The following is a 12211-nucleotide window of genomic DNA, read 5'->3' as shown; positions in this document are numbered from 1 at the left end:
ATTAGAAATTTGGCAATATATGTAAATATCTAAATTATATTATTTTTTTGTATTTTAGTTAATTTTATGACTACAAAAGTCAAAGAGTTAAAGAGTCAAAGAGTGATGAATGAGCAAAGATGAGATGCACATGGAACAAAAAGCCAAGAGATTAGAGCTGGAAAAAATATGAGGCTCTTTGTTCATTGGTTTAAATAACGGATCATATTATTAGAACGCGCGAAAATTGGTACTCGTAATTGCTTTGGTTACACGGTAAAACTCGAAATGAGTTAAATGCTTTTTTTTTTTTTTGGTCGGACGAAATGAGTGTTAAAATTTAAAAAGACCTTTATTCTTAGATTTCAGATTTGCGTAGTTCTTCTTTGTTTCAACTTAAGATTTGCCTTCTCGTGATCACAAAATGCAAAAGATCTTCGAATTCTGAAACAACACGTGATGACGTGAACCCGAATATAGATAATGATTCTCTCCATGCGTGCTTGGACTGATTAGTAAACTACAAAATATGATTGACATTTTCATTTCATAAAAATATCATAAATCATAGTCAACACGGCGAAACCAAACCCTATTGAAACCAAAACTCCAAGCTTCAATCTAAACGCAAGATTTACGCAAACATTTTTGTCAACACGTTCTCCTACTATGAAGCTACCAACTTGATAACTCTAACTTCATCCTCAAATCCATCGTTCATAAATAGTCCAAATTTCGCAAATGCAAAACCAAACAAAAAAATATGCAATCAAGAATGGCCTCAACTACTATAATCCTTTTCCTCTCATTCAGCATCATTCCATTACTCACCATCGTTAGAGCAGATAACCATTCCGTTTACTGCCCTCCACCACCACCTTGTATTTGTATTTGTAATCCGGGACCACCTCCGCCGCAACCCGATCCCCAACCGCCAACTCCACCAACATTTCAACCAGCACCGCCAGCCAATGACCAACCACCGCCTCCACCACAGAGCACATCACCACCTCCAGTAGCGACCACACCACCAGCACTTCCTCCAAAACCCTTACCGCCACCGTTGTCTCCTCCGCAAACCACACCACCTCCTCCACCAGCTATTACACCACCACCTCCACCAGCTATTACACCTCCACTATCACCTCCTCCACCAGCTATTACACCACCACCTCCACTAGCGACCACACCACCGGCACTTCCTCCAAAACCCTTACCGCCACCGTTGTCTCCTCCACAAACCACGCCACCTCCTCCACCAGCAATCACACCACCACTATCACCTCCTCTGGTTGGAATATGTTCCAAGAATGATACCGAACTAAAGATATGTGCCGGAATTCTAGCAATTAGTGACGGTCTTCTAACCACTGGAAGAGCAGAACCATGTTGTTCCATCATCCGAAATGTGTCTGATCTTGATGCAGTTACTTGTTTTTGTAAATCGGTAGGAGCACCACGTTTTTCCCTCTCTCCCAATTTCGGCATCTTCTTTAAAGTTTGTGGTCGTAGGATTCCACAAGGCTTTAGCTGTCCCGGTCCATCACCAACAATCTCACCACCACCACTTCCTCCACAAACTTTAAAACCGCCTCCGCCACAAACAACACCACCTCCTCCACCAGCTATTACACCACCACTATCACCTCCTCTAGTTGGCATATGCTCCAAGAATGATACCGAACTAAAGATATGTGCCGGAATTCTAGCAATTAGTGACGGCCTTCTAACCACTGGTAGGGCAGAGCCATGTTGTTCCATCGTACGTAATGTGTCTGATCTTGATGCAGTTACTTGTTTTTGTAAGTCGGTAGGAGCAAGACGTTTTTCCCTCTCTCCCAATTTTGGCATCTTCTTTAAGGTTTGTGGTCGCAGGATTCCACAAGGCTTTAGCTGCCCATGATGACCATTTTCTTGCACCACACACATTCTCCTCATTCTCTCTAGTCTTAAATATACAAAGACAGCCTTGTGATTTTTTTTGGGTTCCAACAATGTAATAAATTACCAATGAAATTATATTGTACCTTTGTATCAATTTTCCTTATCTTACAAATAAACCATGTGAGTAACCTTTGCATGCTCTATACTAGACCGTAACCCAACATCAAGAACCGCCGTAAATCAGAAATCCGATAGGACAATGACTCATGATAAGCAAATGAAATTAATTATTGTACATCATAAACTAATACAGTCTATGTACTTACTAGATGGAAGTTTGTAACAAGTCATAAATGTATAAATATATGAATAAAATGAATGAGTATATATCTTCTTATACCGATGAGATTTTTGATCAAAATAAATTTTTTAATAGTTTAATACAAACAAAGAAGATGTATAAAATTACCAGTTAAATACAATTAACAAAAAAACTCAATTTTAGTATAACAACTATATACTTAGTTCCAAACATATGCCTATCGCCAGCTAAATTCCCTAGGACTAGAACGTGGTCGGTCCAAGTAAATATTTAGAAAAGCCACTATTATTAATCGAATCATTTAGCTTGCATATTAATATATATCATCTAATTTTCTACCCAAGCTATATTCCCTTAACACTCGTGTTACTTTTCTCCACCACAACTCTCTACGATCTTCTCAACTTTAAAGAGTTTCTTTAGGGCTTTGTTTGTGTTCCCTCAAAAATCAATGGCTCTTAAAGACTCTCTTGCGCTCCTCCTTCTCTTCAACATCCTTTTCTTCACTCTCACTACTGCCACTCGCAGTACCAATTGTCCTCCTCCACCAGGAAAACACAACAAACAAAAACCTAGCCCAACACCCACTACCGGGACTTGTCCTAAAGATGCCTTAAAGGTCGGTGTTTGTGTTAACGCACTCAACTTGTTAAACGGTTTGACCCCCGGAACTCCTCCTGTGACTCCATGTTGCAGCCTTATCGAGGGTTTGGTAGATCTTGAAGCTGCGATTTGTCTTTGCACTGCTCTCAAGGCTAGTGTTCTTGGCATCAACCTTACCCTTCCCATCAACCTCAGCTTGCTTCTCAATATTTGCAACAGAGAGGCATCACGTGACTTCCAATTCCCTTAAAATCAATACGTTGATATATAAGTTACGTACCATGAAAAATCTTGAATGTTTTATCCTTATACGTTTTCTTTTGTGCTCGTTTAATTGAATTGGTCAATTTCATGAAGAACATCAATGGGTTTGTGTTGTTTACTTTTTGTTGTATCGCAAATAATTTGTTCATTTCTCCTATTGAATAAAATATCGATGATTTGTTTTTTTTTTCTCAACATAACTTTTATTTAGTTATCAGTCTATTATAAATTTAGAACTTTCCTCGATTTAGTATTATAAGATAAGATAATTAATTCATCTTTTAATAATAAAAAAATGAATAACAAATTAATTCATATGTTTGGCCCGTGAGTATATATGTATTGTTGTTGCACACTCTCGGATTTAATGAAAATATAAGAAGAATTATTCCGTAATAAGAAGAATTACTACCTAATAGTAATACGTACATGTGAAATTAAGAAACATAAACTTGGGCAAAATTTATTACGAGATAAATATTATTATCAACGATTTAGGCCCTGTTTGTTTGATCATTTGGAATTTGCATCCAAATAATCCATTTGAATGATTCATCTTAATGATGTTTTTTTTATCATTTGCTAATCTTTTGCTAATTCATCTAAATGCATTATTTAGATGAAGCTTTATTTGTTTGATCATTTGGATGAATCAATCACATTCTCATATATATATAAATGACAAAAATGCCCTCTGTTAAGTAACAAATAATCAAAGTAGAGTCTTAAAAAGAGAGTTCTCTGTTTCCATTTTCTAAGTTCCTTCTTATGCTCTGCAGTTCCCTAGCCCGAATGAGTACTCAGCATTTATGGGAGACTTCTCAACCTGCACGGGTGTTGCAACATTCACAATGATGCTACAATATCAATGATAAAGAAGACACAGTAAATGGTTGTAAACGCATCTAGATTCTACCTGTAAACCTGTAAACGCATTTCAGATTACTAAACCTGTAAAGAAGAGCAATAAAAGCAATAACCTGAATCATCACCAATTCTCCAATAAGAGCAAGCATGCATATTGGCTAGTACTTACCTAACGATTCAACCATGACACATTCTCAAAAGTGATTCAATCGTGACACAAACTAGAATCAGAAACCAAAGAATGGTCTTATGCATATTACCAAACCACAACACTAAAGCAAACAACATCAAGAGACACTAGAATTGCAGCTGCTCAAGAATACAACAACTAGATTGAGAGAGAGACTATTCAACAATGAGCTAAAACCAGAAACATAGACCACTCAGCTGTCATTATGTCAAGCTATTCAATTGAATCAAGTCTAATCCAAACTAATGAACACTATGTTCAACGAATTACTTGTCAGCTGTCACTACTAGTCACAAAATTTAAAACGTGTGTAATCAACCAACTTATGTAGTGACGTGACCATTCAGCTGTCACTACTAGTCACAAAATTTAAAACCAAGACAGAGACAGACAATAGCATAAGACAGAGACAGTCAATAGCATAAGACAGAGAGATGGAACCTGTTAATATGGGAGTCTTGTTCCTTTGGCCATCTCTGTAGTGATGGAATCTCGTATATTCTCCATTACTCTGTCACCAGTAGGCACATATGGAACATGCGCATCATTTTCATCACCATGTTGCTCATATGATTCAACTATTTCCCAATGCCTAAAATCACTATCTTCTTGTTGTGAATCTCGTATATAATTATGTAAAGCCATCGTTGATGTCACAATCTTAATCCACTTCTTCACTTCATACTTTGGGTGCTTCCTATCAAGTATTCTCCATTTAGCTTTCCACACACCAAATGTTCTTTCGATTACAGATCTCAAACTAGAATGTCTACGATTAAACAATTCTCTGCTGTTTGTCGGAGGACCTCCTCTATTAAACAGCATTAAAGAAACATTCTATAGTACTAATTTCTCAAGCAAATAAAGCTTATAGATTCCATTAATCAATCTGAAACTAAAATACAGTGACAACCAAAACCAAACACGAAGTAGAAATCTGTGATAAAGCTTATAGATTCCATTAATCAGAAATGTACAAGCTATAGATCTCAGAAATGTACCTCTTGAAGCACAACTGACTGTGAAGTTGATTGCTTTGAAGAATCTAAATCAGCCTGAAACAAATAAAAAACTCAAATCAGATGATATACTAAAATGATACAATCAGAAGCATAACAAGGAAATGATAAACTTACAATACCGACAAGAATCTTGTTTTCACCTCACACTCCTCTGACCTAAGCAGACCTGAGCAACAGAACATATACAAGATAAAAAACTTGTTTCTCATACACAAGATAATAGAAAGCAGCCAATTTTATTCTCACTCTAAAAAAAACTTGTTTCTCATACACAAGATGATAACAGACAATAGAGTTCATAAAAACCATTGAAATACAAGAATTCTTAAGAACAACAATGCAAGACACTGTCTTCTTTCTCATGCATTCCTGCTTACACCAGTTTCAAACTCCAAGTAGAGAACCTTGTTCTCATCATCTTCATAAAACAAGAATGTCTGACGATTGGTGATATCTTTCTTAAGATGTTGAATTGCTGCTTTGTATAAGGGAGACCACACCCTTATAGCAGGCAGCGAGTGTAGAATCTGCATGGCTCGAAGCTGACAGCAACTAAACTTAGGGTGCATCTCTATTAGTTGGTTCTTGTGGGAAAGAATTTTATCCCGTGACTTGATACTATCCTTAATCACCTCTGCTACACCTTGTTCATCTTGTACAGACCTTGATCTTTTCTTACTACTCTTTGACTTACTTGAATATGAGGGACCATTGCCAACATTGCTCTGAGTAGGAAGGATATGCGTTGCTTCATCATCATCTAGATTTAGAGGGATCTGCCTTGATTCACCATCATCATCTTGAGTTATAGGGATCTGCGTTGAATCACCATCATCATCTTGATGCATTGAGTCTAATTTCTCTTCACCTTGTTTAGGAGCCCAGCCCTCGGCTCCACTGATATGCACTGTACCAAATACCTTTTCCATCAAATCCACATTTGCCACTGGCTTATCTTTAAATTTCCGAGCTCCACGCAATTCCTAACAAACAATGAGAATAAACAAACAATGAGAACTTGATCTAGAACAAACAAAGGACAGAAGAAGTTTAAGAATCTATATACCTTACACCGTTCATTCCACCAATCATCAGACATTCTTATGCTCCCATTTGGATAGTAACCAAGACCGGTTCTGTTGTGAGTCAGCTTCTTAAAACCTTCATACTGCTTCTTACAAGTAGTAAACTTGACCCCAAATTTTCTCCATGTATGTCTTTCCCCATAAACCTCATAAAATCTATCTATAATAGTCTGTCTCCCAACATCATTGACATTCTGATTCCTAATATTTCCTTTAAGCTTCTCCTCAATTCTTAGTTCAAGGTAGAAACGAGTTTGCTCATCATTCCACACAAGATTCTTAGTTGATCATGTGTTTTTGTACAAAATCAGTCTAAATTACAGAAAATGTTATAGTAAATCTAAGTTTAGAGGAGAATATACTCACATCGGTACCATTGATAGTTGTCATCTGTAGCACACAATGAAAACAAACGTTTTGTAGTTGTGTTAGAACAAGATCAAAGATACCAAACAAATAAAACAAAGATCAGAGATAACAAAGCAAACAATACACAACTTATGATAACAAAGCAAAGCAAATAAAACGTGTACAAAGATCAGAGATAACAAAGCAAAGCAAAGAAAAACTATTTGATATTGAACAATCATGAGATATTATTCTTGACTATTTCTACAGTATTTGAACTCAAACCTTAGACGAACTCATGCTACTACTACAGAAAGCCAAATGCAACCACTAATTAATACTATTGAATATCGAAAGCAATATATTTATAGAGGACATACCTGAGAAACCAAAGCTTTCTTACTTGGAGACAAAACTTGCTGAAACAAGGACTGAAGAGAAAAAATCTTTTATAAGATGAAATTCTCCCTTATAAATAAGCAGTTATAAGCTATACACGAGTCACAACATCATCAATCAACAAAACTCAGAGCCAAACTTGTTCTTCGAGACTAAATAGAGACTAATGCAAAGTTTTTCATCAATGAGCTATACACGAGTCACAACATCATCAATCATTGTATCTCAAAACAAATCAGATAACACAATCTGGATCCTAGCTTTCTGCATCAAAAATACAAAAGACCTATAAACACAAAAACAATTCCACTTTGGATGCAATTGAACACGTCAAGGAGGCAGCTGAGGTTTGTAACTATGGATGGTCAATCTAAAGAGGGCTAAAGTGCAGATGCTAAAGTCGCAGCACCAAATGGTTCTGTTGCTCCTAATGTAGAGACAACAAAGCCTCTTAAGAGCAAATCGAAGACTCAAAAGCAACACAAAGCAAGCAAAGCAACACAAAGCAATATAAGGAACACAAGCCGTAAACTAAAGCTAATCGAAGAATCAAAAGCAACACAAAGCAAAGTAAAGCAAACCCACAATTAAACAATGTAACCATGGTGGATCAAACCCAAGAACAAGTGATTGCAACAAGGATACAAAGAGAAACAACGAGAGAGACATGGAGCGAGAGAGAGGAAGCAAGAGAGGGAGAGAGAGAGAGAGAGAAACACAAACCTGCTACACTCCGGCGATGGATCCGACGAGTCTCCAGTGAAGAATCGGCGACGGCGAGATCACCGGCGAAGAATCAGCATCATTGACGGCTATGAATCTCAATTTTGAGTGTTTTGTGTCGAGGAGAGGGTGAAGAAGAGATGTGGTTTTTGGGTGTAATTCCATATATTAGATTAGGGTATTATTGACATTTTATAATTTTGGCTAAATCAGCTTCAGCAGAATGAACAAATCAAACTCAGTCAGATTTTTTTTATTTTTTGGATGAGTTTAGATAAAAGCATTCAACTGAATCATTCAAATGATCTATTAAAACATGAAAAACAAACAACAATTTTCATTTTCATTGAGATGGTTCATCCAAATGGACAAACAAACAGGACCTTAATTTGGATTTCCAAGTTTGGAGTTTGTCTCAAAATGAACGTACTCTCTCAATTCTGATCTCCAAAACATTTTGTTTCTGCTTTCTAACTGATAGACCCATTACCCAACAGAAATATCATACTATCATTTTACATCATGCACTAGTACAGTGAAATTTTACATCATTCTTGCGATGAACTGTCATTAGCTTGTTATAATTCTTTCTTGTTAGCAGATAATCCCTAGTTAATCAATTGTTTTGTAGTAATTCAGATTTGAATTGATGTGAATGTGGTAGTTATATAGTAAATCATTCACATCAATATAGTTTAATTTGTTTTTTTTAATTGTCACGTAAACTATATACATACATGTGCATGGTCCCGTGAACTCAATTTGGCATTTTCAAGTGAACTGATTCGCTAGAAGTAGAAACTTTTTTTTTTTTTTCTTTGCTAGAAGTAGAACTTAAATGAGTTAAATATTTCATATCTATAAATAAAAAAAATCAGAATTTTAAACGTCGGATCCAGATTTTAAAAATGTTTTCAAACCTAGCACAGGGACAAATGCTAATTTCTCAATTTTTTCTTCGTCTTATAAAAATTTGATAGTTAAAATTAAATTAAAATCAAATTAAAATAAATTTCTTTATTACATTTACTTTCGAAATAAGGATCTTCATTTTATTTTTTTATTTTGAAAAATATCTTAACTATATTTATGTCTGCTAGGCCAGCACAGTTCCCATATAGAAATCCAAACATTCTTATCATCAAAATTCCAAATTGTTAAAAGGCTATTATTGTATACCATCTTTGTCTTCTTTCTTTGCATTTTCAGTCATTACATGTTTCAAAATTAGTTATTATATTTTATTTAATTTGGCTAAAGACTAATAAATTGGTTATCAGTGTAGGAAAAAAAGAACTTAAATGATTGTACTAATGTTCACATATTAGCCATGACATGCAAAAAGAAGTTTATGGCAATAAAAACAGATATGAGTAAGCATACGATCAACTAGAATGACAATTCCTTCGTGTCCTAATGAAGAAGATGATTGTACTAAAAGTGTATCGAAACCAAAGAGTGTAGAGTCGTTTGATTTTATGAGAAAATATATGTCCAGACTAGTGGAGAGCGCATACATTCTATGATGGATTTGATAAGAACGATGACGTTATCATCTGATTTTGGCAAACGGTAGATGAAATGGACAATGAAGAAAGGCTCAGATTACTAGACTTTTGGACTACGGTGTGTACTTGTCAAGGGACGATTTCAAAGATTTGTCTGATACACTTACCATCTGCAAGACAACCAAGGCTGCTGTAAATTCTCTCCCAAAATAAAGCACTTGCTCCTTGCGACTGACTTACCATTGTACCTACCTATGAAACCAAAAAACGTAAGGTTCTCTATGTTGTTGATAAAGATGTGAGTTCTAGTTTTGGTCGACTTTAGAGGTACATTTAGTGATATTAATTCTTACATATCATCACTGACAAGTGTAGAAAGGATATAAGAAACACACATCTAGTTTTCATATAGTGTAGACAAGTGTTAGTTTTTAGTACATTAGACATGTTCATGTCTCACTTTTGCGCTTTGTTCTTTTGTTCTTTTGTTATGTTTGACATTATGTTTGACATTATGTTTGACATTATGTAAATAAATTGCTATCTCTGCAGTTTTATGATTAACACATAAATAAATAAACTCAGAAACACACAAAGATTGTTATATATATATATATATATATATATATATATATAAATAAATAAGATGATATTTCTTGTGTTGTCATAAGATCTCTGATTTGAAGCCCCAAACTCCTAAAAACTTTTGACAATATATATCCCTCAAAATTGTTATTAAGAAATACGATGCTCTAACCAAACTAACAAGAAGAAGAAAGATGGACGAAGAGCATCAATGCCAGTTGGTACACAATAACAGACCGGGGCAGCCCCAATCAAATGTGGCAAGGTACACTCTTCTCGAGTCGTGGCTACAAGCCTAGAAACAAAACATCAATGATAGTGGTTTGCACTCAATCTTCTATAACCTATCAGCATTTGCTTGAGCTGGACAAAAGGTACTTTCGTTGACCTCTTCATGGTGTTGCTGTCTTTTAGATTCATGAGCGCAAAGTTCATTAGCTAGTGACTCACACTGGCTGCAACCACCCTCTATAGAAGAATCTGACCTCTCTTACAACCATGCTTCCAACAAAGCTTTCCCAAACCGGTCAATGCTAAGAATATGCAAAGAATCCTTATGTGTTATCAACAGTTTACAAGGGTTAGATAAATCCGAGTTTTCACATGTATAGATCACACTCAAATCAAAGGACTTTGAAAAACAAAACTTCACTTACAGTAGGTAGGTCCTAGTACCTTAATCCACTGTTTTACAATTGCCACATGACCTGGTAACCTTCTAATCATATATATGCTCTGCTGAAAACCAATTCTCTTGAATCTGCATCGTAGTTTGTCTGGTCTTACAATTGCTACATTTGTGGAGTATATTAGCATGCACACCTATTACATGCTTTGCCCACAAAATCTATAATGGCATCTTCTGACCGGTGAACTAGATTGATTTAGAAACATCTAAGAATGTAATTCAACACATCTCCATGATGCCTTGGACCACAACTTGAGCGTCTCACAAGCCTGCAAAATAGAAATACTTTAAATAAAATGTAATATGAGGAAAAGAAGACTAACATTTCATATGGATATATGAGTCCACACAAATAAAGTAGGAGCAGGTTTTTATCCAGTCTTCATACTTGAGTTCTTGACAATTTGCAAATGCAATTGTACAAAACGCTTTAAATAGCTTCTATTCAATCAATGGCTTCTTGCACAAGACAAGGATCTTGTCCTCTCAGGACATTCCTCAAATGCAATGATATAAAAATCAGGCTTGGACCAAGATCAAATAGCAAAAGTATTTTAGACTCCGAAAATTTTATATGAATTCGACAAACAATCTATACACATATAGGTGGCGACCAATAAGGAGAGAAACGACTCACCTTTCTTTGGTGTCGGAGAATATCGCTTGAGCTTAGAGACGAAGTAACGGATAATTCCAATAAGAACCATCACGAAGAAGAGAGGAATCTAAACCCAATCTCTGATCGCCATGTAGAGCACCAACCATTGATAAGTAAGTTTCTCTCTACTTCCTCTTTGAGCTTCATCGATCCGTTGAAGAAATTACAATCAACTAACTCAAATTGGACCAATATAACCGAACTAAACCCGAGATAACCGAATACGAAAGAAAATATAATCGAATTTATAAAAACCGACCGGCTATGTGATTTCGGTTCCAATCCAATTCGAAATTAAACATTTTTTTTAGTTCGGAATCGTAGCTATGTATCAATATTTTAAAGATACTGAGATTCTCGATATAATATAAGAATGAGACGAAGAGAAAATATCAAAAAATATTACTCACAAGAAAAAGATAATGGTTCACAAAAATGGTATGATGTGTCATTATGAGAAGCTTTTGAGAACCTTGAACTACACACACTAGTTAACTATAAACTACAAAAACTAAACATTTACTATTCTATTCCATTTTATAAGATTTTCTATTTAAAAATAAGGAATTTTATTTTTCTAACATAAAATATATTATTTAGCATTTATTTTAAAAAACTACCCAATAAAAATAAATTGTAGAATATAAATGATCATAACAGAGTAAACAAATATAAATTATTCATAATGTTTTAGAAAATCAAATAAAATGTAACAAGTGAGAATTTCTAAAATATCTAATAATATGGAATATAAGGAGTAGATGTTAAAAGAAAAAAAAATGGAATATAGTGGGAGTATAAGAAAGCCTTGGATAAAATGTGGACACATTAATGGTTATATTACTTTATTTATGTGTCAAATATTTCCGAAAAGTGCTCACTTTATTAACTAATACGCCACTATTCCATAAAATCTCGATACATGTCTAATATATTAATTAACTAATTGATTATTTTTAAAGATGACAAAAAAAAATTGATTATTTTTAACATATCAAATAACCAAAGTGTTCCAATATGTGGTGATAGATATCTATTTCTAAAATTAATAATATCTATTTAATAAATGATGTTTTAGGTAATACT

The 12211-nt window shown here is 34.9% G+C and overlaps 5 protein-coding genes and 1 pseudogene across 6 annotated transcripts; 2 read left to right on the top strand and 4 right to left on the bottom strand.

Moving 5' to 3' along the window:
- Window positions 1-680: 680 nt before the first annotated feature.
- Window positions 681-2079, bottom strand: AT4G22467 (uncharacterized protein). Its single transcript, NM_001341545.1, has 2 exons — window positions 1191-2079; window positions 681-1028 (listed from the first exon to the last, which is right to left on the bottom strand). The coding sequence occupies exons 1-2, from the start codon at window positions 1915-1917 to the stop codon at window positions 931-933; spliced, it is 825 nt and encodes a 274-aa protein (NP_001329811.1). The 5' UTR covers window positions 1918-2079; the 3' UTR covers window positions 681-930.
- Window positions 748-2064, top strand: AT4G22470 (protease inhibitor/seed storage/lipid transfer protein (LTP) family protein). Its single transcript, NM_118373.3, has one exon. It carries the CDS (start codon window positions 755-757, stop codon window positions 1880-1882), a length of 1128 nt encoding a protein of 375 aa, NP_193978.2. The 5' UTR covers window positions 748-754; the 3' UTR covers window positions 1883-2064.
- Window positions 2080-2538: 459 nt separating the features above from the next.
- On the top strand, window positions 2539-3238 carry AT4G22460 (Bifunctional inhibitor/lipid-transfer protein/seed storage 2S albumin superfamily protein). The gene has a single exon (NM_118372.2). The coding sequence runs from the start codon at window positions 2637-2639 to the stop codon at window positions 3036-3038; it is 402 nt and encodes a 133-aa protein (NP_193977.1). The 5' UTR covers window positions 2539-2636; the 3' UTR covers window positions 3039-3238.
- AT4G22463 (uncharacterized protein) lies at window positions 2627-3201 on the bottom strand (the record flags this gene model as incomplete). Its single annotated transcript, NM_001341544.1, has 2 exons — window positions 2627-3033; window positions 3069-3201. 2 exons carry the CDS (start codon window positions 3199-3201, stop codon window positions 2627-2629), a joined length of 540 nt encoding a protein of 179 aa, NP_001329812.1.
- Window positions 3239-4553: 1315 nt separating the features above from the next.
- Window positions 4554-6606, bottom strand: AT4G22450 (annotated as a pseudogene; the record flags this gene model as incomplete). The annotated part of the gene is made up of 5 exons: window positions 4554-4946; window positions 5111-5164; window positions 5509-6114; window positions 6198-6494; window positions 6583-6606.
- A 3323-nt stretch (window positions 6607-9929) lies between these two features.
- On the bottom strand, window positions 9930-11174 carry AT4G22440 (uncharacterized protein; the record flags this gene model as incomplete). The annotated part of the gene is made up of 3 exons (NM_118370.1): window positions 9930-10074; window positions 10602-10653; window positions 11105-11174. 3 exons carry the CDS (start codon window positions 11172-11174, stop codon window positions 9930-9932), a joined length of 267 nt encoding a protein of 88 aa, NP_193975.1.
- Window positions 11175-12211: the final 1037 nt, after the last annotated feature.

The sequence above is a fragment of the Arabidopsis thaliana genome, chromosome 4, assembly GCF_000001735.4.
Source record: "Arabidopsis thaliana chromosome 4, partial sequence".
NCBI lineage: Eukaryota > Viridiplantae > Streptophyta > Magnoliopsida > Brassicales > Brassicaceae > Arabidopsis > Arabidopsis thaliana.
The sequence above is the reverse complement of the archived record's forward strand: the minus strand, read 5'-3'. Positions and strand labels throughout refer to the sequence as shown.

Bases quoted from the DNA above. Each gene is read 5' to 3' on its own strand.
- AT4G22470 (NM_118373.3), top strand. From the start codon at position 755: ATGGCCTCAACTACTATAATCCTTTTCCTCTCATTCAGCATCATTCCA.
- AT4G22460 (NM_118372.2), top strand. From the start codon at position 2,637: ATGGCTCTTAAAGACTCTCTTGCGCTCCTCCTTCTCTTCAACATCCTT.
- AT4G22467 (NM_001341545.1), bottom strand. From the start codon at position 1,917: ATGAGGAGAATGTGTGTGGTGCAAGAAAATGGTCATCATGGGCAGCTA. The intron at 1,029-1,190 runs GTTTTGGAGGAA...GTGGCGGTAAGG, and splicing joins AGACAACGGTGGCGGTAAGG to GTTTTGGAGGAAGTGCTGGT.